The following is a 22,851-nucleotide window of genomic DNA, read 5'->3' as shown; positions in this document are numbered from 1 at the left end:
ATTACACAGATTCACAAATTCTATCAACGCAATCATAATTAAACATGATTAATTACAAATTCAAACACTTACTCGTTGTTTAGTGGTGATCCTAAGGGTGAGCAGTCAGGCGACAATGGCGAGGGTGATCGTGAAAATGGCAAAGGAGATTGTATAGTTGGCAAGGGACAACGTCTGATTCTCAAGGGAAAGTCGTTTGGTGAGGAAGAACTAGATTTGTTTGTGTTTGTATTTGTGTCTTCCATCTCCGTTTTAGGCTCTACATTCCCAACAAACACAAAAAACTATAAACAATTTATTCCATTAAAAAAACTATGCAGATATGAAGGGAAAGAACAGGGGAACATAATGCTTTGAGACTTGAATCAGGTAAAAGATATGTGTACAAAAATTCACTACCATATTTTATACTTAGTTTCACTAATTTCAACATCCCCAATGTATTACTTATCATCAAATCCAATCCTAATTACCAAAACAAACCCAATAACACCACAAACACCTTAACCCATAAACCAAACCCTCACCCACCCAAAACCCAAATAAACATTATTATCATCACAACAAATTCAATGAACCACCACACAATCAAAACCTCCAAACAAATTTTAATGAAACACTGAAGAAAAAAAATCCAAAATTTTAAAACAAAAACCGGACATTTTGCCTCTTTATCAAATCCAAAAATCGCAATGATAGATCATACATTTTGCCTCTTTATCATCAAAGAGTGAGATCATATAAAAAAGCTTTACAAATTGGACAACAAAGGAAGAGCGAGGTATACCTGAGGTACTAAGGAAGAGCGAGGCCGTGAGACTCAGAAGGCGAGGCGTGGCGTGACTGCGTGAGTGAGGGCGTGTGTGTGAGGCAGTGACTAAGAGTGAGTGAGGGCTGTGAGGCCGTGTGCTGAGGGAGTGTTGGAGTGAGGGTGAGGAGGCGAGGGAGGCGTGACTGAGAGAGTGTGGGAGTGAGGGTGAGGGAGTGTCGGAGTGACTGAGCTAAGGGAGAGGGAGTGTTGGACTGAGAGAGGGAGGCGTGAGTTCTGAGTTGCTGCTGAAGAAATGAGGGATTAGGGTTAGATTATAGGTATATATATATATATATATATAGGGTATTTTTGTAATTTCAGGGTACCAGGTTTTTATCCAGGCCGGGTTTCGAGTCGGGTCTCGGATTTTTTTGATAAAGCCTGGACCCGCTTTGGGTTTTTTTTAAAAAATCCATACCCGACCCTATTCCTAATCGGACCGGGTAAAACTCAGCCCATTAGGATCGGGTCGGGCCAGGTACCCACAGGTTGGGCAAAAATTGCCATCCCTAATTCTATCCGAGAGGACCGATACTATTAAAGGATCTTATTTCCTTTTTCGTTATTTCCTAATATAACCTAACAAAATAGTTTATATTCTTCTTAAAAATATACAAAGTAAGGGGTATATAAGTAAATTCATTTGGACGGACTCCACGAATTTTTTCTTTCTTTTTCCATTTGACCTTAAGGGTGTGTTTGGTTAAAGTGAAAATAGGGAGGATGGAAAATAGGGAGAGAAAAATAGGGTGAAAAATGCTGTTTTCCACTGTTTGATTAAGGGAAAAAAAAAAATAGGAGAGACAGAAAATAGGGGTGAAAGTTTTCCCTCCTGAGCCCACTTTTTTTATCCTTCCAAATTAGGAGGAAAATGAAAAGGGAAAAGTGATGAGTAATGAATTTTACACAAATACCCTCACTTTATTACACTCACTTACCTCTCTCACTTTCCCACTATAATATAATAAGGACATAATAGTCAATTTATATAAACTACATTTTCCATCCTCCCATTTTTCTCTCCAACCAAACAAAAAAGTTTTCCACCCTCCCACTTTTCCACATAGGGAGGATGGAAAATAAGAAGGAAAATGACATTTTCTACTGTTTGGTTGAGAGAAAATAAGAGAAATAGAAAATAGAGGAGAAAATTTTCCCTTTGGGCCCACCTTTTTCTATCCTCCCAATTTGGGAGGAAAATAAGAAGGGAAAAGTGCTGAAAGATGTACTTTACACAAATATCCTCAATTTAAGTTGCATTTTTTTCCATCTTCTCTATCTTCCCTGGGTAGCAACATTGCCCTTTTTTTTTTTTTTCTTGGGCAATCACATTGCTAGTTGTCACTTTTTTTTTTCTTGGGCATTAACATTGCCTCTTTTTTTTTTCTTTTGATTTTTTAGGGCTTGGGTGTGATAGTTTATTTTTATTTTTATTGGAGGTGATTTGTTTTGGAACATGCTTTTTATTTTTATAAAAAATTTTGGGTGATTGCTCTTTTTTGTGTAGTTATTTGTCACTTTTTTTAATTTGGCATCATTCTTTAACAAGGGTATATGAGTAAATTTATTCAAACTTATTTTTTCCATCTCTCTACTTTTCCACTCCCAACCAAACAAAAAGGAGAGAAAATAAAATCTTTTCTATCCTCCCACTTTTCCATCCTCCCACAATTTTCTATGCTCCAACTTTTCCACCCCTTCAACCAAACAAACCCTAAAATTTTTTAACAATTTCTTTAGTGGTGATGTTTGCAAAACAATGTGAAAAAATAGCATCTTGAGTTTTTAAGACTCAAGTTTCGTGATAGAACTCGAGTCTTAAATGCTTGAGTTCCTGAGCTGGCAAACAAAAATTATTCATATGGAATCCACGTAGAACTCGAGTTTATAATACTCGAGTTTCTCCTCTTCTTCTTCCTCATCTGCTTCTGCAAATTCTTCCTCCTCTGTTTTTCAATTCTGCTCCTTCAGATATGCCCTCTATTTTTCAAATTGTTCTGCATTCTCCAAATCTTTGTTTTTCTTCTTTGGATTTGTGTTTTCTAGATCGTTCTTCTTCTTCCTTCAAAACTGGTTCTTCGGTTCTTCAAATTGTCTTCATCTTCATCTTCGTTCTTCAGATACTTCTATAGAACTCAAGTCTGAGAAACTTGAGTTCCATGTGGATAAATTACTCCACCTCAGCACTAGAACTCGAGTTTTTGAGGCTCGATTTTGTCACAGAACTCGAGCTTCACAGACTCGAGATGCTAGTTTCCTAAATGGTTTCAAAACCTTGCTAACTAACGATATTCTCTCCCAAAATTATGCTAGCCTGCAAATTACCTCCAAACTCCACCATTCAAGCCTTTGCAAGTAGTGGTTTTTTTTTTTTTTTTGGCATTTGCCCATAATTTACAAACTATGAAGCAAAATGCCCATATTTTGAAACTATTTAGCAAAATGCTTTTATTCTATAAGATTTTTTTTTTTGCAAAATAACATCATTTTGCTAACAATTTCATTAGTTAGCAACGTTTTCAAACTATTTAGGAAACTAGCATTTCAAGTCTCTTAAACTTGAGTTCACTATAGCAACTTAAGTCTTAGAGACTCGAGTTCCATGTGCTGGCAGCACTAAGGTGAAAAAATTATCCACATGGAACTCGAGTCTTTAAGGCTCGAGTTACATAAAAGAAAAACCTAGGAAGATCAACGGAGAGGAAGAGCAAAGCAAAACCCTAGCAATGGACAGAGAGGAAGAAGAAAAACCCAGCAATGGATGGAGAGGAAGATCAATGGAGCAAAACCCAAAACTCAGCAATGGACAGAGAGGAAGAGCAAAGAAAAACCCTAGCAATGGAGCAAAGAAAAACCCAGCAATGCATGCTTTGTCTCAACGTTTATGGTGCCAACATGTTCTGATTGTTCCTTTTGTTAGAGAATGTCAATCTTTGATGTAGTTATATTGAGAAAATTTGGGGCTTTTTTAACAAAAATTCCAAATCGTTGTTAATCATCGTCAAACAAAACCTTCTTTCTCAAGCGGAGGTGTAAATCAGATTTGTGTAGAGGTTTGGGTTTGTGCAAAGGCGAAGGTTTCTTCCTCTTCTTCCTCAGGCGAAGGTGTGAATCGAATTTGTGCAGGGGTCTAGGTTTGTGCAGAGGTGAAGGTTTTGTTTAAGGACAAAGCCTCTACACAAATTCTTCTTCCTCTGCCTTCTTTTTTGTTGATTTGCTTCTTCATTGTTGACCTTTATGCCTTCTTTGTTGTTTCTTTAGGGAATGCAACTCTTTAAGACTTGAGTTCCACATGGAAAAATTGTCCAACTCAACACTGCCTGTACATAAAACTCGAGTTGATATAGTGAACTCGAGTCTAAGAGACTCAAGATGTTAGTTTCCGAAATAGTTCAGGAACGATGCTAACTAAAGAAATTGTTAGCATTTTGGTGTTAAATTGCAAAAAGATCATATTTTATGTATATCCTCAAAATCGAGTTTTATTTAGCAATGTCGAGTTCCACTTAAATTTTTTAAAAAAATTAAGTTTCAAAATATGCATAGAAGTTGACATTGCTAATGTCAAGTTCTACCTGTAACTGGATTTTGTTAAAATCGAGTTTAAAAAACAAGGACATTTTGTTGCATAGTTTGTAAATTAGGGGCAAATGCTCATTCCCCCTCTTTTTGAGAAAAGTGTTGTTTGTTTCTATTTTTGTTTGTGTGTGTGTGTGTGTTTTTAAATCATGGTTTGAAATTCCTAAATCTACTCCCATTCGGGCCACCCCTAGCATCGCAGGTCTAGAATTGGAGACCTTGCTTGCCACTAGGTACTTAATACCATGAATTGTATGTATTTCACATGTTATGTATTTGTATTTCACATGTTTTTTTAAAAAAAAAATCTTTGCCATAAATATTAACATGATATGTTATATGTAAAAAAAATATTCACATGATATGTGTATATATACAATTGTGTGTATGCACACACACACACACTAACTTTCTTTATGCAATTGTATCTTTATTTAATACAAAATAAACTCTCCCTCAAAGTCTCAAACTACTTATTTACAGGTTATGTTTTGGGTTTTTCTCTTCCATTTCTTTTATGAAGATGTGGAATTTGACGAGATTTATGCATTTGTGAATGAAACAATTTTTTGGTATAAATATCATCACACCTCTACATATTTTTGTGATTGAAAAATGTAGCAATTCTGAATTATGATGAACGAACACTATTAACTTTTACATAAAAAATAGAAGAACCTCTGAGCACGTGCGTGTTCAGAGGCTAGTCTTTTGGATAGGCGATGTGAAGTGCCTAGCATTTTCCCTGCCCGTAACTGAACTTCTGAGTCCAAGAATTTTTGGTTCGAATATGTTGGTTGGCCTTGTCAATTAATTACTCTTGAATTGGTTTTTAGTTAATTAAGTAAAACAAGTTAGATAAATAGGTGACCAATCACATCTTAAATCAATAATTGGTGGCGACTCCTTAAATAAAAATAAGAAAAGATATTCACACACATCTCACCTTAGAAACAAAATGCACACAAAAAAAAGTCATGTCGTCAAAGACCCAATGTGCAACACCAAACATGTACATTGAATTAATAAATTATTTCAAGGGAGTAGTTTTTGGGCATCCACAAAGTTGTAGGCAATGAATTGAATGTTCTCCTTAGGCTGAGTTTGGATAGCAACGCGTTTGCGTTGCTTTACGTGTCTGCATTTTTTTTCTATGGGTCCCGTGCACTGTTCACGGGACCCGCAAGTACGGAATTCAGCAAATATAACTTTAAAACTGGGTCCTACAGCATTATTCACACATTTAAAAATTATTTTGCTACAGTTTTTTTAACTTTCAGCAATAAACGGTATCCGAACAGACCCTTAGATTCTTTATATTGTTTAGGAAAATTAAGTTTGTGTTGTATATAAACATATTCATGTTTATGTACAAACTTGAGTATGTTCTATGTATAAACATGCCCATATTTTAAACAATTTGGACAAGTGTGCCCAACAGCACAACAATAGTGGCGGAAATAAGTAGTTTTAAGACTATTTTTCGTCTTTAAAGGAGATTTAAGTGCAGATTTAGACTCATGTGTAAGCAAATGACAATTTAGTCTAATGTGACCAACAACACCACTATATTGGTGGAGTTCAGTGTGGGGATGGCTTCATTTTCATCTTTCTTCTATATTGTAGGACTTTCCCCAGCTCAAATTTAGGAATATTTAGCGATCTTAAGTAAAGATAGTTTACGTTTAGGTTATCTCTTATCATATGTAATGTATGTTATATTTATAGAGATATATGTTTTTCTATTTTAAGTTTTTATATATACAGTTATATATGTGTGTAAATGTTATGCTACCTAAAATTGTTTATTTTTTCAATTTCAAAATGTTTGGAGTGCATGTTTTTCAAGTTCAAAACAGTAATTGGGTTTTTAGAACAACTATATCATATGCCTACTTTTCTGCAATATTTAAAATCATATTAGTTGTTTAGCATAATTATAATTAAAAGTTTTCAAATTTTGATTTAACGCTGTGTAATAAGGGTAATAGGGTGTTGCTCGATAAAATAAGATAATTAAAAATTACATCATATAATATATTGAATGTAAAACAAAATTTGAAAAAATAAACAGTGCCAAGCTTTTTGAAGAGTTTGGCTCAAAGGACAAAAAAGTGTTAATTTCTTCATTTAAGATGAATAATAAAAGGCTAGTGAAGTTGGGATAGATAAAAGTTAAAAAAAAAAAAAAATGAACAAGTTTCAAAATCCACATCTAGACCCTTTATTAGCTATGAGAAAAATTTGAGTTTGTAGTTTGTACCCATGTGTCGCTATTGTGGTGTTTTTGGTCACATCAAACCAAAATTTTATTTTCTTAAACAAAAGTGTAAGTCAGCATCTAGGCTTCCATTGAAGAAGAAAAGTAGTCTTAAGACTACTCATTTTTGTCACCATTGTGGTGATGCTTGGTACACTCATCCAAACTGTTTTAAGCATGGACATGTTTATACATATAACATACTGAAGTTTATACATACAACATGTTTGTAAATACAACAAAAACATAATACAATTCCTAAAAAAAAAAGAATATAAGGAGAAAAATCAATTAATTGTTTACAATTTTACCAAGTTGTTATAACTATAAGCGAATGTAAGTTAAGAGTCATGTGAACCTCTAAGGAAAAAATCAGGATCTCATTTTTAGAGGGGCCAAAGTATGATAGTTTGATTAATAAAAAGTTAATGTGAAACATCTTTAATTATAAAATTGGTGGAAAGAGCACATAATTGCTATGTAGAACTCAAACGAGTTATGAAAATAGTGTTTATTGATAAAGAATCTTATAAGTAACCATTACTTAATCTTCAAAATCAAATGGATGTGCACCAGACCTTGGTGCATGATCTATTGTTATTAGAAAATCAACCTTTGTTATTTGTTTTTAGTAAGTTGATTACAATAAATAAGGTTACTACCCAACAAAATAACATTACTCATCTTCTCCTAAAATTCTTTTGGTTTTGAAAATTATATCAATGAATCAATTGTTGAAAATTCAATCCATAATATTGAGCATATACTTGGTTTAATGCATAAAAAATGTGTCATTTACCCTCAAGAATTGTACATAATACAAAGAACTACTACAAGTTAATGCATTGTGCCACAATGCTTGATTAGGCTATATATATTTATTTAAAATTAAACTTTTGTTCCTTGTTCTAAGTAAGTTTTTTTTTTTACAATGAATAAGGTTCTTACCTTGCAATATAAAACTATTTATCTTGCTTTGAAGTTCTTTGGCTTTAAAAATTATATCAACGAATCAATTTTTGATAATTCAATTCACAATATTGAGCATCTACTTGGTCTGGTGCATAAAAAAAATGTAATTCATTCCCAAGAACTATACATAATACCAGTGGCGGAGCTAGAATTTGAGTTGAGGGGGGGCAAAACTTGTATAAGATATATGCATTTTATGCACATATATCTTATGTATTTAAAAAGAAAAAAAATAGAAACAACAAATATGTTAAGTAGCTAAGGTGATTTTGTTCCATTAATGATTAGGAAAACAAGCATAAAATATATATACATATATTTCATTTTTCACAACTTCATCAGCAACCAAAACGAGTCAATTAAAAAAAAAAAAAACCAACAACTGTTCTCACCTTCAAAATTGAAAATAAAAATGATAGTATCAAAAAAAAAAATTTTGGGTGGGCTAGGGGGGGCAGTGGCCCCCCCTCAACCCCCCCTGGCTCCGCCTCTGCATAATACAAAGAATTGCAAAACCAATGCATTGTGTCATTGAACTTTAAGAGGCTAGAGTCGAGTTAAATAAGTCATTAGAAAACTTGTTTGATACAAAGTTCAACAATGGGCAAATGCAAATTCCTCCATTGAAAATAGATAATCAATCATTGAACTTTAGAGCAATATGGTCCGTATAATGATCTCTATTATTTCATAGGTAATTATTGGATACTCCGGGAATACCATAAATGCGTACTCCCTTCTCTCACATAATTGTGGGTCTCACTAATTAAATTTATGGTGGAACCCACAATTTATGTGAGAGGGAGGAGTATGCATTTATAGTACTTCCGAAGTATTCAATAATTTTTCTTATTTCATTGACCATGTGAACTTCATTAATTATCTCATTAACTCTCCAATAATTATTGAATTATTGCGTCACAAAGAAATTAATGAACATCATTTAATTGATGAGATCAAAATAAACATGAGTTATTTTTTTATGGGAAAACATGAATTATTTGATATATGTATAAATATGTTCATTTCGGTTTTCGTATGTATAGACACGTCCTTATAATATTTATAAATATTTTATTGTTACTAATCATAGCAAGTATGATGTAATATACATAAAAATGCATTATTTGAAAATTTTGTAATTGCTTTAGCTATAGAATCCTAAATGTTTAATCACAAAATGTTATAAATAACTTATATTTCCCTTAACTTACCTTTTGAATTAGTGAGAAAGATTGTATTCTATTTTTCATTTTGGTACAACATATGCTAAAGTTATTATAGATTTGAAGTAGCATGATCATAACTCGAACAGTTGATTGGAGCTTTTCTTCATAATTGTTAGACATTGTTTAGTGAAAAAAAATTGACTCCAAACATGTTTGGAATTATCATGCTCCAACCCATGATGTAGCAACTAAAGAAACAATCCATTTGTAATTTTAGTCACATGAATTTTTTAATGGGTCATGTGATTTATTTAAATAGTACAAATGGAGTCTTATAAAGCACCACGTGATGTGTTGGAAAAATAACTCTTACGTAATGGTTGGAAAATATAACTTCAATCATATTTTGAGTCAAATTTTGTTCTTGTCAAATATCCTCTGCTGTCTTGGAGTCTTTTGCATCATGCTAGCACATCCATAAAGCTTGCTAGTGTCCGAACTGATGATTGGTTATTGTTGGTAATCGCCATAACATGCTCCTACCACCTATTAGACACATGTTCACATATTTCAACCCACCACAGGCCTTACTCTTTCATTTGGCAACCCAAACACTCGACCTAGCATGCAACTTTGATCCAAACACAACCATATGAACTATGAAGGGCTTAACTGATGTTGATTCCACCTCCTAGTCTGGCCATATAGCACACATACATCATCACTAAACCATTTTCCACATGAAACTAGCATGCTCACACATTTAGGCAATGAAGTTTACCTTACAATTACATAGTTTACCCAATATATAACAACATACCTATGACCAAGCTCATGCAAGGCTACTATTTTCCATTGCACTTGTTGTACATGATGGCTTAACTAGTCCTAATTTCATCTCCTAGTCTGGCCATATGGCACACAATACATCATCACTCATATGCAAACTCAACCACTCTCACATTTCCTCACTAAACCCGCATGCTTACATGTTTAGGTAGTGAATCTTACTTTACACTCACATAGTCTACCCAATCATATTTGGAGTCAAATTTTGTTCTTGTCAAATATCCTCTACTGTCTTGGAGTCTTCTGCATCCTGCCAGCACATCCATGAAGCTTGCTAGTGTTTGAACTGATGATTGGTAATTGTTGGTAATCGCCATAACATGCTCCTGCCACCTATTAGACATATGTTCACATATTTCAACCCATCACAGGCCTTACTCTTTCATTTGGCAACCCAAACACTCTGCCTAGCACGCAACTTTGATCTAAACACAACCATGTGAACTGTGAAGGGCTTAATCGATGTTGATTCCACCTCCTAGTCTGGTCATATAGCAGACATACACCATCATTCAACCATTTTCACATTTTCCACATGAAACTAGCAAGCTCACACATTTAGGCAATGGAAGTTTACCTTACAATTACACAGTCTACCCAATATATAACAACATTCCTATGACCAAGCTCATGCAGGGCTACTATTTTCCATTGCACTTGTTGCACATGACACACACATGGCTTAACTCGTCCTAATTCCATCTCCTAGTCTGGCCATATGGCACACAATACATCATCACTCATATGCAAACTCAACCACTCTCACATTTCCTCACTAAACCAGCATGCTTACATATTTAGGCAGTGAATCTTACCTTACACTTGCACAGTCTACCCAATATATGACAACATACCTATGGCTAAGCTCTCATAAGGCTACTATGATTCATTCCATTGCACAAGACACATGAATGGCTTGCAACTACCAAGCCATGACCAGTGACCACAGGGGCGGAGCCAGAAATTTTTGATTGGGGGGGCCGATTTGTGTTGCTAATTTATTAGTCTAAACAAACTTTTGTATACATACACAAACACATGTATCTATACACACACACACACACAAAATTCGTATCTTTCATAATTAATCCTTAAAATTAAATGTTTCATAGAATTAAATTAATCTTTCACCATCTTCCATAGTGAAATCTTTACAATTTTCATTTTCAATATAAGTTACCAAATTGTCTATCATTGTGAGTAAAAAAATTTCAATTGAATTAATAAAGTGTTCAAAGACATAAATGATCCAAAATTTTAAAAAATATGAGAACACATTTTACCATAAAAAATGAATTTGAGAAACAATATGTTCTCTATAACTACTAGACAAATTAGACAATTTTTTTTAAGAACATTATTGGACCAACTCAAATAGATGGGGGGGGCCAAGTCCCATTTTTGAGGGCTAATTATTAAAATATTAAATATTTCTATATAGTAAAAAAAAAAATTCAAAAATTTTGGCCCCCCCACCCTAACATGTAGCTCCGCCCATGAGTGACCATCATCTTTATAAAGACATCATGACCAGTGACCATGTGTCTTATATAATTTTCTTAATTTTGGTGCATCTATTTACTACACCACAAAAATCAAGGAGTCCAATTTAATTTTTTTGTGCTAAATGAGTTATTAAATGAGAAAACCATAAAATCAAAATTAATAAACATTAAAAAAATTACCATCCTTGATTCATTTTTTATATTATTATTTTTATACAAATAGTGGTTGGACAAAATAATATTGAGAATTTCATGGATAATGATTTATATAATTTTTTTCCATTTGTTTCAAATAAACTTATATCTATTTTATTAGTAGCTATTTTATATTTTCAAACATACAATCATTATATATGATTATATATAAACTTGGTCAAATTTTAATATGCATTAGTTATGTTTATTTGCAATTGTATCTTATGCATATACATAAAATTACAAATTAGTATATATATTTAAAGCCAAAATTGAAAGAAATTCTAATTAAATTTTACAATTGAAGTCCAACTTTGTGCCACGTATCCTAAAATATTTCTCAATTTTGGTGCTAAATGTGAGACTGCATCATAAATTTCCATCTAAGTGAGTTATTGAGTATAAAATCCAAAAAGACCATAATTAATAAACCAAAAAAAAAAAAAAAAAGCATGGACAATTTGCATCTTCTGCTAAATAATATTCTTACAAGGCTATTTTAAGAGTTAACAAAACATAAGAATGAATACCAATACTATTTAATATAAGTAGGAATTATACTATATATCTAATTTTTATATTTTTAAGTGTATTCATATATATATGTATATAGTTACAAGCTAGTAATATATTATATATGGATACAATATATATTTTTTTTCCAATATGCTAATAAAAATAAAATTATGGATAAGTCTATAAAAATGATATTCATTGACTCAAAAGCCAAACCAAAAGCTTGCAGTGGAAATCATTCATTGTGTAGCTGAGGTCATCTACTATGTTTCCTCTCATAAAGGTGTTTCACGCTTGATGTTGAAGCAAGTCCGCTGGGAGATACCTCAATTTGGTTGGATGAAGCTTATTAATTCGCATGGGTCTTTGCTTGGCAATCCGGTATAGCTGGGAGTGGTTGTGTAATTTAGGATGGGAATGGTCACTAGGTCGCAGGTTTTCCTAGGAAAATTGATATTACTAATAGCATTATATTGCCAAGCTTTGGGGACTCCGAGATGGATCGTTGTTGTGCTGTACTCGTAATATTTACTGTTATAGAAGTAGAATTAGATGCTAGATCTATTGTAGATGTTTTAGGTAACTCTTCTTATACGAATGACGTTGTGTTCCCTATTCTAGATGATTGCCGGTAGTTGGTCTCTCAATCCCATCAGAATCGTATTAAATATTGTTTTCGTGAAGCCAACCGATGTGCGGAAAGTTTAGCTAGGATGAGAACTAATCAACATTTAGATTTTATTTTGTATGCCTGTAAGGAGCAGAGGGAGACTTTGACCTTGGAGAACCCCCCACCCCTATATATATATATATATATATGTGTGTGTGTGTGTAGTACATAGCACATAAGTATCAATTTTAGCAATTTTGTTCTATAAAATTATACTTTGCCCTCCTTAACAATATTGTTGATTATTTTAAGGATAATGCTATAGCCAAAATTTTTTTAATAATATTTTTACAAATTGTTGAGGTAATAAATTCTTATTGGTTTATATTTAAGCCATCCCATCACTTACATAACTTTTTTATTTACTTATAACCACTCACCACATTAGCAATTTGTAAAAAAGTTCATAACTCTAGCATTTTCCTCCGTTTGAAGACCATAAAAAAAAAAACTATAGATCTAAATTTTAAAATAAAATATACCCAAAAAAATTCATTCAACAACAAAAATTACCTATAATAAAGCTAAAAACAATTAATTTCAGTCAACCAATTTTACAAAAAATAAACAACCTAACATTTTAAAAAATTTTAAACAAAATAATTTTGTCCTTACTTAGTAGTAAATGTACACATCAAACAAACAAAATAAGTAAATAAATAAAACCCCTTGACGATTAAGTAGTAAAGTTGGAGGCCGAAACAGCCACACGTAATCAACAGCAAAGACTCTCCTCTTAACTTCAAGTTCTTGTTAATGCATATTGACTTTACTTGGGAGGACTTCAATGAATATATTTTAACAAACGTAGCTAGGAGAAATTTTTTTTTATAAACGTTAGGAGACTTCTTTTGTTTCTTAAAGTCTGTTGGGTATGATTGTTTAAACAACAGTATACATATTTTTATAACATTTTTTCACCTATATATATTTTCACGTTACTTAAACAACATTATCTCAAAAAAAAAAATTTATCATCAAATCAAACAATTATAGAAGTAGAATATTTTTATGTCATTTATTGCCCTAAACCCAAGTGCGCCGCCGAAATTCCACCTGGTTTTTATCCAAAAAAAATTCCACCTGTTTTCTAAAGTTTCTTGTACTGATTCGCATTCGCTTCCTAAAACCGGTTCAAACCGGTTATTAACCCGACACAACGTACCACCACTTTAAATGCCGAAACTTCTAGTCTCTCTCTCACTCACTCAATAATTCGCACTAAAATATACTATATTAGCCTGACTCTGACTTTATCTTTATCTAACAACTCAGCTAACAAATCGTCAAATTCGCCATGAGCATGAGATCTGCGCTGAGCCGAGTCACTGTGAGCTTGACTCGTCCAATGGAATCGACTCGGGGTGCGACTCGCTACTTCAACGATAGCAAACGTATTCTCAGCGAAGAGGAGCGCGCTGCTGAGACCGTTTACATCCAGGTTGACTTCACTTAACCTTTCTTCGTTCTGTTTTCTTTCTCTCATACCTGTTTGGTTGCTCGGAAAGTGTAAGAAAATACGCAAGATATTACGAGTTTACGTCGTTTTGGACCCTAAAGATTCTTAAAGAATCACAAAAAAAAAAAGCAGTGGAAATTTTATTTCAGATGAGCTTGATTGTGATACTGTTTGGCTTGGTTTAGGTGATGGTATATATATTAAACAATCACGAAAGATAAAGGAAAGCAGTAGAAATTTTAATCTAGGTGAGCTGGATAGTGATACTGTTTGACTTGATTGAGATGAATAAATATATTGTTATGTACATGTTCAGGTTTCTCAGCGACCAAACGGAGCGATTCCGTTTCTTCCTAAGAGTACATATTGAGCTAAACTCTGGTTGGATGCTGAGAAAAAAAAAATTGTGAAAAAAGACAATATAAATATTAAATGTTTTTTTTTTAATTAAAAAAAAAAGAAGAAGAAGAAGATTGAGAGTAAGATCAGATTTTATTTTCCTACGCTTTCTGAGACGTTTCTATTTTTTCTTCTTCAGATTTTTGTAATTTTTTATGCTAATTTTTGGCACTCACAAACAACACTAGAATAACTAGATTCAACGTTCTATGGATTGTCTCATATTTTCCTTTCACGAAGTTTTCTCAGCTACCAAACAGTTTCAACCGATTCGTTTTTACTTCTGCAATCAACTGATTGGATGCCAAGAAAGAAAATCTGTGAAGAAAAGACAATATAAATATTTAATGCTTTTTTTTTTTCCTACGCTTTCTCAGACCTATCAATTTTCCTTTTCAGATTTTTTATAATTTTTATGCTAATTTTGGCACTCACAAGCCACATTAGAATAGTTATATTCAGCGTTTTATATGGATTGTCTTATATTTTCTTTTCACACAGTTTTCTCAGTAGCCAAACGGTTTCAACCAATTCAGTTTCGTTCCTGGAACTAACTTTCTTTGTTGTTTGTTTAGCTTGATCGACTGACTAGTTTGTTTATTTGTGTGAAGAAAATGGAGAGGGAGAAGTTGGAGAAGATGAAGCGAAAGGCTGAGAAAGAAAAGGCAGAGAAAGGAAATGAGAGTGCTGACAAGGTATTGACCCTTCTTGCAACAAGAAAAAAAGAGAGTGTTATGTTATTATTTTTGTGTTCTATGTTTGATTTGGATAAAGACTTATTGATTAACTTGTATAAGAACATGTTGTGAAGTTCGCAATCATGGGTTAGAGATTAATAGTTTATTTTCACAAAGGATCATAAGTCAATGAGTTAAAAGAGATATTTAAATGAGAAACTTTGGGCCTTTTTCGATGTAAGTGTGCAATCTAATGAGCCTTTAGCTCTTTTGTTGGTCTAAATTCCTGATCTTAAATCGGCTCTTGAGTACACTTTAAATCCTGAGATCAACTCAACAAGCTGACTTACTGTTTTCTGATTGTAATTTCCCATCTGGACTGCAAATTTATTGGTTACTCAATTTCTTAAAATCACAGAGTTTGTGGACAGACATGATAATCCATGCATGAGAGTAAAGAATGGTAAATTTGAAACTATATAAAGCTTGGCTTTTGTGTCCACAAATTGAAATGTTCTCCTGAGCGAAGTGTAATAGTTGTTTTACGCATAAAAACTGAAGTTTGTATATCCTAGTTAACCCAAAATCTAAAGCTTCATATTTGAAAGTTTTGATTTCTTTTCTTACATTCTTCTAGCAACCAAATCAAGAATAAGGATTTCAAGTGCCTAGTTATATGCAGTTGCATTTGTATATATTTGTATGGGATGTTGGTGTGTTATGAATCTGTATATGAGTCATTGCTATTAGCCAAGTTGAACTTGGAATGTTAGGTCATGAGAATTTTATCATATGGTTTGCCAAGATAGGCATCTTGCAAATGCAACAAAAAACTAAACAAGTAAAAGCATGGTATGAGGAGGAGTACCGATGACAGTAGGAAGACCTTGTTTGTATAAAAAGAGAAAACTGTTTTTTCCATCAACAATTTGTTTGGGTGAGTGTCTTTGATAACTTGTTGATGAAAACAAGAAATTCCCTTGGGCTTAGGAATGGAAAACATTGAACTGATGTTTACAGAAACTCATTCTTGTACTATTTTTTTCTCTCTGTGTTCATGATTCTCCATTAGTGATGGGGATTGGCAGTTGTGAAGATTGCTGAATGAGGGGCTCATGGTTGAGCCTCACCACTAATTACAAGGCCTTTGGGTCATTGAGGATTGGAGTTATTATTTAAAAGGGAAAAAGGGGGGGGGGGGGGGTGTGGGGGGGTGGGTTGGAGTTGCAGTGGTGATGGTGGGGTCTATAGTGTGGGATTTGTAGTTGTAGGTTTGGAGGATGGGTCACATGTTGGGGGCAGCAAAGCTACGGGTTAGGAGTTGGGGGTTTCTTGCACCATAACTGTTGCTTCCACCATTTACTACGAGTCTTTGCATATGCGTGTGGGTTTGAAGCAGTATCAATAGTGGTGAATGTTGATGGTTGATGCCCATGTGGGTGTGGGTTGCGAGTTTTGGTTGTCATGCAGATTGATTTGGGCTTGTGGAGGTTTGAGGGGTGTGTGTTTTGATTGATGGTGCTATGGTGGTTGTTGGGGGCTGTCAGTGATTGGTGGATGGGTGTTTGGGGTATTGGGCTATGGTGGCATATTAGAACAGTTGGCCTGAAGAAATTATCCCCGCTGATGGGATGGCTTTCTAAAACATGTATAGCCCATATTGCCAGCCAAAGTTCTGCAACTATTCTGCTTATCTGATGTGGTTTTTGATAATTGATTTAATAATTAACCGTAAAAGCAAACATGTCCAAGTTTCTTGAGTTCCAAAAAACATCAATCATGGCCTTCTTCTAATCCTCTTCAGTCAAGGTTCAGCCATCCTTTCCCACCACCCACTGCCAAAATAAATTTTAAGTCAAATGATGTAGACTTCTTCCATTCTATGTTTGGATAATAGCTGTTGTACCATGCAATGATAGCTGTAGCTTTTGCGATTACAAAGTCTTTTTCTTTGAACAATGCTTTAAGAAGTGGTTTGATAGTTCTTGACTTTGGTTTTCCTGTTGTGACTACCGAAATTGTTATTTTCAAGTTGTAGAACATTTATGCCAAATAATTGAATTTATGTTAAAGATCTGTCCCAATAATGTCCCATTTCCATTTTCTTATTAGCAAAAGAAAATGTCCCGTTCCCCAATCCAAAAGTTTTTGAGTGGAAAGGGGTGTCTTGTATAGGATGCCATGATTACAATGCTTGTTTTAAGTTCTATGTTGTGGCCCTTCATTAATTTATATACGTGAAAACTTATTTTTTAGATGATTTGGTATCTCATTAGTTTTGGTTCCACTGAAGTCTGTTCCTGCTTTTAGGTTATTCTTGATGTGTTTCTTCCGGTGTTCCTTACATGTTTCAATTTCATAATCAGTAACATTCTCTCTTTTGCAGAAACCTGAGAGCACCAATAATGGCTGAAATGTTCAATTGCACTAGCTGATAACTTTTTGCCTTGGAGATGATGATGAAGAATAAAATGTATCAAAACTTTTAACTCTTGGATAGATTTGGTCTTTGTACAAAGTATGGCTGTTGATATCTGTTTTCTTAAAAAATAATTGACATATCGGCTGTTTGTGTGCAGTCCCTAATCTGTTAAGATGTTTGTTTTCTTCCCATGGAAATGATCTTGAGTTGCGGTTGATTCTGTTGCAGCATTTGCAGTATCAGCTCTTATTTATGTTGATGTTTCCCTTTCCTAGTTTTTAAATCCATGACATTTAAGAATGTGCAATTGTTTGTTCACACACCGTACAGAATTTATTTTTCAAATTGAAATTCTTCGTGAGTAACTATTTCAGTCCAAAAATTGAAATGTGTGTACGTGTGATGTGAAATAGACACTGTCCTTAAAAAATATTAAGAAGAGTGATGTTACGTCCATAATATTTTTACAACAAATTATAAGTAGTTAATTATTATTGGTTCAAATTTGAAACTAACACTAAGATTATTTTTTTGCCTCAACAATAACAATCAATATCAATCTATCACTTAGGATTTGTTGTAAAAATATTGTGGATATATCATTTCTCTGTTAAGAATAGTGTGGACTGAGTTTCTGCTAAAGATGAATTATGTCCGTAACAAGTGCATGACCCAAAAGCATCTGTAATAATGGATGCTTATTACCGAAATATGTAGAGCCTGTCTCACCTAAATATGTAGGAAGCTAAGACGCTGAGAATATTGTTTGATTCTCGAGGAAAATTTGGTTTTAAATCTTATTGTAAGCCAATAATAATATTAATAATAATTTAGGTCTGAGTGTTAGAAGATGTCAAGTTGAGATTTGTAAAGATTTTGAAATCAAAGATTCAAATGTCCACTTGAAGGCTTGAGCGGATGGGTAGAGACTTCGCCAAGCAACTTTTTCTTCACTCTATTAATTCTCTAGCCGTCAACATTCTATGGTTTATAAATAAAGCATTGGTCAGTCATGATTTTAATCTGGACAAGGTCAAAGATATTATTAAAATTCAAAAGTAAACTAAATTCGGAAAATGTTAACTAATATAAATAATAATACAGTATATAGATAATTAAATAAAAAAAAAAATGTTCGTTATAAAGGAAAATCTTCCATCCAATTGTTTTAAAAATTAAAATTTAATTTATTCATCACCAACAAAATTGCTGAGTAACTCCAAAAAAATTATGGTTTTTTTTATTAACTTGATGATCTATCTTAGGCTTTGGGTGTAAGCCCGGCCTTGATAGCTTGAATGGTAGCAATATTAGTATTGATAGACTTGGCCAAGATCCCATTATCAATGCCAGTAGTGAATACAGTGGTAGGAACTGAGATGGTTCCAGCATTTGCACTTTCGAATGCAGAGATGGCTATTGCAGAATTCTTCACATCACAATTGAACTGGTAGTGAACTACTCCCTTGGGAAATACAAACATGTCACCCGCTTGGAGTGTCTGAGTGAAGAGCTTGTTAGTAGTATCAACAAACCCAACTTCCAGAGCACCATCAAGAAGAAACAAGAGCTCTGCAGAGTGAGGATGGGTGTGAGGTGGATTGACAGAGCCAGCTGGGTATTGGAGAACTGCAATGGAAACGCTTTGGCCATTGAGAGCTGGGAATTCAGCCAAGCTAGCTTTTGTTACCTTAAAATTTGAGGTGGATTTGCCCTTAAAAGAGTCCTCATGCTGGTGGATGTGAAGAAGTTGCTATCAACTTTGGTTACATTTGGTGGGACCAAAAAATCTGAAGTGATATCTGCTTCTCCAGCAGTCACTATATGAAGAGTAGTGAAGGCTAGTACAAGAGCAAAGAAGAATTCGAGCTTGGACATGCTGATGGCCATGGTAGAACTAAAAGTACAAATAGGACTTGATTTGATATGTTAACATATGAGGGTGAGTTCCTTGATAGTGATACTACGGCTACAGTATGCTAATATATATAGGGAGGGATGGAAGTGGGGAAAAATGAGGCTTGTGCATACTATGTAAAGGCCAATGGGACGGCTATTGTTTTGGAAACTACAATGTTCTTGCTTAAGATAAAACTTCTACAGATTTTCAACTGGAACTTTGTGAAGGTATATATATATACGCACACAAGAACAGAATGCTGATAGATCGGCATTTTATGTTTCAGATGTTTGTGATTACTATGCAACATGTTAAATTGGTGATTCTTTAAAAATTCATACTTTAAGCAGCATTTGCTTGTCTGTTGCATTAGTTGTAGCCAAAGGAAAAAGAAAATAAAAACAAATAGGTAATGTGTACTTCACAGCCAGCCATCAGAGCAGCAAATTGGTAATCTGACGAAAAAAGTTCAAATACTAAACCCTATTTCTAAAAGGCCTTACTGGTGCTAATCATCAAAGGGAATCTTTATACCGGCTCTAGTCATCAAGCCTACCCCCATGCTTCTCCTTGTCAATTGTCATGGATGGGAGCCTTGAGGTGGGTTTCATACATACTAACAGCATACTTCAACTAAAATTCTCCAACTATGTGGTACATTATTTTGCTTTCAAAGGCACTAGTGGACTATAAGTATAATTTCCATTCTTAAAAAAACTGCCTCTGCAGTCTCTGCCTCTTGTAGTGCTAATGCTGGCAATGGCATAGACGCGTATTCGGTTCTTGCCATCCTGTTTGTTACTGACATTGATGATAATGTCCTTGCCAAGACCTTTAAAATTGAATTTGCAAATGTTCAGATGATCAAGGCAGGTCCTGTGGCAAAGGCAGAAACTCTCTATTTTTACTACTTTTAACTCTTCTTTTTTGGCTCAATTTGACGAGCAATCAGAGCAATAACAAACATTGTTACTATATGGGAAGGTACTATCCTTTGAGACTCGAAGTACTCAACAAAGAGGACCTTGTCTTTAGTCATCAATCTAAGTATTAGCAACCATTGTTATCTTCAGTTGCTAGAAAATTGTTAATATATAGTCAATTAGTCATAGTAATCCAGATTTAAAGGCTTCTATTCTTATGCTTATTGGACAACCAGTGCTTTTCCCCTAAGATTAAATTGTTGGACTTTGTGGAGCCTAGTTGTGTTTGATTTGGATGATGACCTGACCCGAAATAATGTTGCGTGGTGTCAATAATCAGATTTGCCTTTATTAGAATATATTATAACATCCTCCACTTTTGGGAATCCAACTACAAAAGAATAGCCTTCACCTCATCGTTAAGTACATTATTAAAGAAAAATTATTTACTACAGGAAGAATATAGCAAAAACAAAACAATGATCCTTCAGTAAGTAGCAAGGGTCTGCTACCTCAGGCCTTGGGTGCAAACCCAGCTTTAATTTTCTGAATGGTGCCAATATCAGTATTGAAAGACTTCGCCAAGTTCCCATCATCAATTCCAGTGGCGAAAACAGAATTAGGGACTGACACAGTTCCAGCATTTGCACTTCCAAATGCTGAAATAGCTATTGCAGAATTATTTGCATCACTGTTGTACTGATAGTGCACGAGTCCTTTTGGAAATACAAACAAGTCACCAGCTTGGAGTGTCTTAGTAAAGAGCTTATTTGTCGTGTCAACAAATCTACCTTGAAGGGAGCCATTAAGGAGAAACAAGAGCTCAGCTGAGCGGGGATGGGTGTGAGGCGGGTTAACTGAACCAGCTGGGTATTGTAGAACTGCATATGAAACACTGTGGCCATTAAGAGCTGGGAATTCTGCTATGCTTGCTTTGGTTACTTTAAAAGCTGTTGGTGGGGGTGCCTGAAGTAGAATCCTCATACCAGTAAATGTGAATAAGTTGCTATCAACATTGGTAACATTTGGTGGGACTATAAAATCTGAGGTGATATCTGGATCCCCAGCAATCACTGTATGGAAAGTAGCCAAGGAGAGGACTAGTTTGAATATCAATTCATGCCTAAATGTTATGAGGACCATGTAGAGAAACTGAAAGCAAAAAAGTAGAAGCTTATAGAATGTCTTAAGGATGTATTGCTTGTTACTTGGGCCTTCAACAGCGGGTGGTCATTTATAGGGCATCACAAGTTATGCAGGCCTATGAACTAGGAACTACAATGTTCTTGTTTTAACTGATATTCTCATGTGGATACCTCTGCAATAGAAACCAGAAAGCATATTGCTAGACAGATAAAAGCCATGAAGTATCCAGAAACTGGATATAAACTGCAGTTACTAGTCTAAAATATCCTTTTCAGTGATCAGTACGAAGAATTTTCTACAATCCCAGTAAGACCCTATGTTGACTGCCGAACACACCAATCTCCTTTTGGTTAACTGTCCACAAGATTCTTCCGGCTGCTTTCAATAAACCAAGTCATGTTTGTCAATATGCTTTCTGGATTCTATTGCAGAGGCATCCACTTGAGAATATCAAGCAAATTTAGTTAAAACAAGGACATTGTAGTTTCCAATTCCACCTCTTGTTTCATAGGCCTGCACAGAACTTGTAAATGCCCACATGCTTCTTGTTACATTATAAATTACCACCTGCTGTTGAAGGCCCAAGTAACAGGTTATACATCCTTACCACATTCTATAAGCTTCTGCTTTTTTCTTTCAATTTCCCGACAATGGCCCTTACAACATTTAAAAATGAAATGATATTCAAACTAGTTCTTTCCTTTGCTATTTTCCATACAGTGATCGCACCACATTCTATAAGCTTCTGCTTTTTTCTTTCAATTTCCCTACAATGGCCCTTACAACATTTAAGCATGAAATGATATTCAAACTTGTTCTTTCCTTTGCTATTTTCCATACAGTGATCGCTGGGATGCAGATATAACCTCAGATTTTATAGTCCCACCAAATGTTACCAACATTGATAGCAACTTCTTCACATTTACTGGCATGAGGATTCTACTTCGGGCACCCCCACCAACAGCTTTTAAAGTTTCAAAAGCAAGCTTGGCAGAATTCCCAGCTCTTAATGGTCAGTGTTTCTTATGCAATTCTACAATTCCCAGCTGGTTCAGTCAACCCGCCTCACACCCATCCCCGCTCAGCTGAGCTCTTGTTTCTCCTTGATGGTTCCCTTCAAGTTCGATTTGTTGACACCACAAACAAGCTCTTTCCTCAGACACTCCAAGCTGGTGAAATGTTTTTGTTTCCAAAAGGACTTGTACACTATCAATACAATAGCGATGCAAAGAATTCTGCAATAGCTGTTTCTGCATTTGGAAGTGCAAATGCTGGACTTGTGTCAGTCCCTAATACTGTGTTCACCACCGGAATTGATAATGGGATCTTGGCAAAGTCTTTCAAGACTGATATTGCCACCATTCAGAAGATTAAAGCTGGGTTTGCACCTAAGGCCTGA

The 22,851-nt window shown here is 34.5% G+C and overlaps 2 protein-coding genes and 2 pseudogenes across 2 annotated transcripts; 2 read left to right on the top strand and 2 right to left on the bottom strand.

The window, feature by feature from the left end:
- Positions 1–13,723: 13,723 nt before the first annotated feature.
- LOC126722331 (uncharacterized protein At2g27730, mitochondrial) lies at positions 13,724–17,698 on the top strand. The gene is made up of 3 exons (XM_050425482.1): positions 13,724–13,967; positions 14,996–15,079; positions 17,448–17,698. The coding sequence occupies exons 1-3, from the start codon at positions 13,824–13,826 to the stop codon at positions 17,472–17,474; spliced, it is 255 nt and encodes an 84-aa protein (XP_050281439.1). The 5' UTR covers positions 13,724–13,823; the 3' UTR covers positions 17,475–17,698.
- A 1,046-nt stretch (positions 17,699–18,744) lies between these two features.
- Positions 18,745–19,373, bottom strand: LOC126722330 (germin-like protein 9-3; annotated as a pseudogene).
- Positions 19,374–20,683: 1,310 nt separating this feature from the next.
- LOC126722328 (germin-like protein 9-3) lies at positions 20,684–21,544 on the bottom strand. Its single transcript, XM_050425480.1, has one exon. The coding sequence runs from the start codon at positions 21,447–21,449 to the stop codon at positions 20,820–20,822; it is 630 nt and encodes a 209-aa protein (XP_050281437.1). The 5' UTR covers positions 21,450–21,544; the 3' UTR covers positions 20,684–20,819.
- A 680-nt stretch (positions 21,545–22,224) lies between these two features.
- LOC126722329 (germin-like protein 9-3) lies at positions 22,225–22,851 on the top strand (annotated as a pseudogene).

The sequence above is a fragment of the Quercus robur genome, chromosome 4 (assembly GCF_932294415.1).
Source record: "Quercus robur chromosome 4, dhQueRobu3.1, whole genome shotgun sequence".
Lineage (NCBI taxonomy): Eukaryota > Viridiplantae > Streptophyta > Magnoliopsida > Fagales > Fagaceae > Quercus > Quercus robur.
The sequence above is the reverse complement of the archived record's forward strand: the minus strand, read 5'-3'. Positions and strand labels throughout refer to the sequence as shown.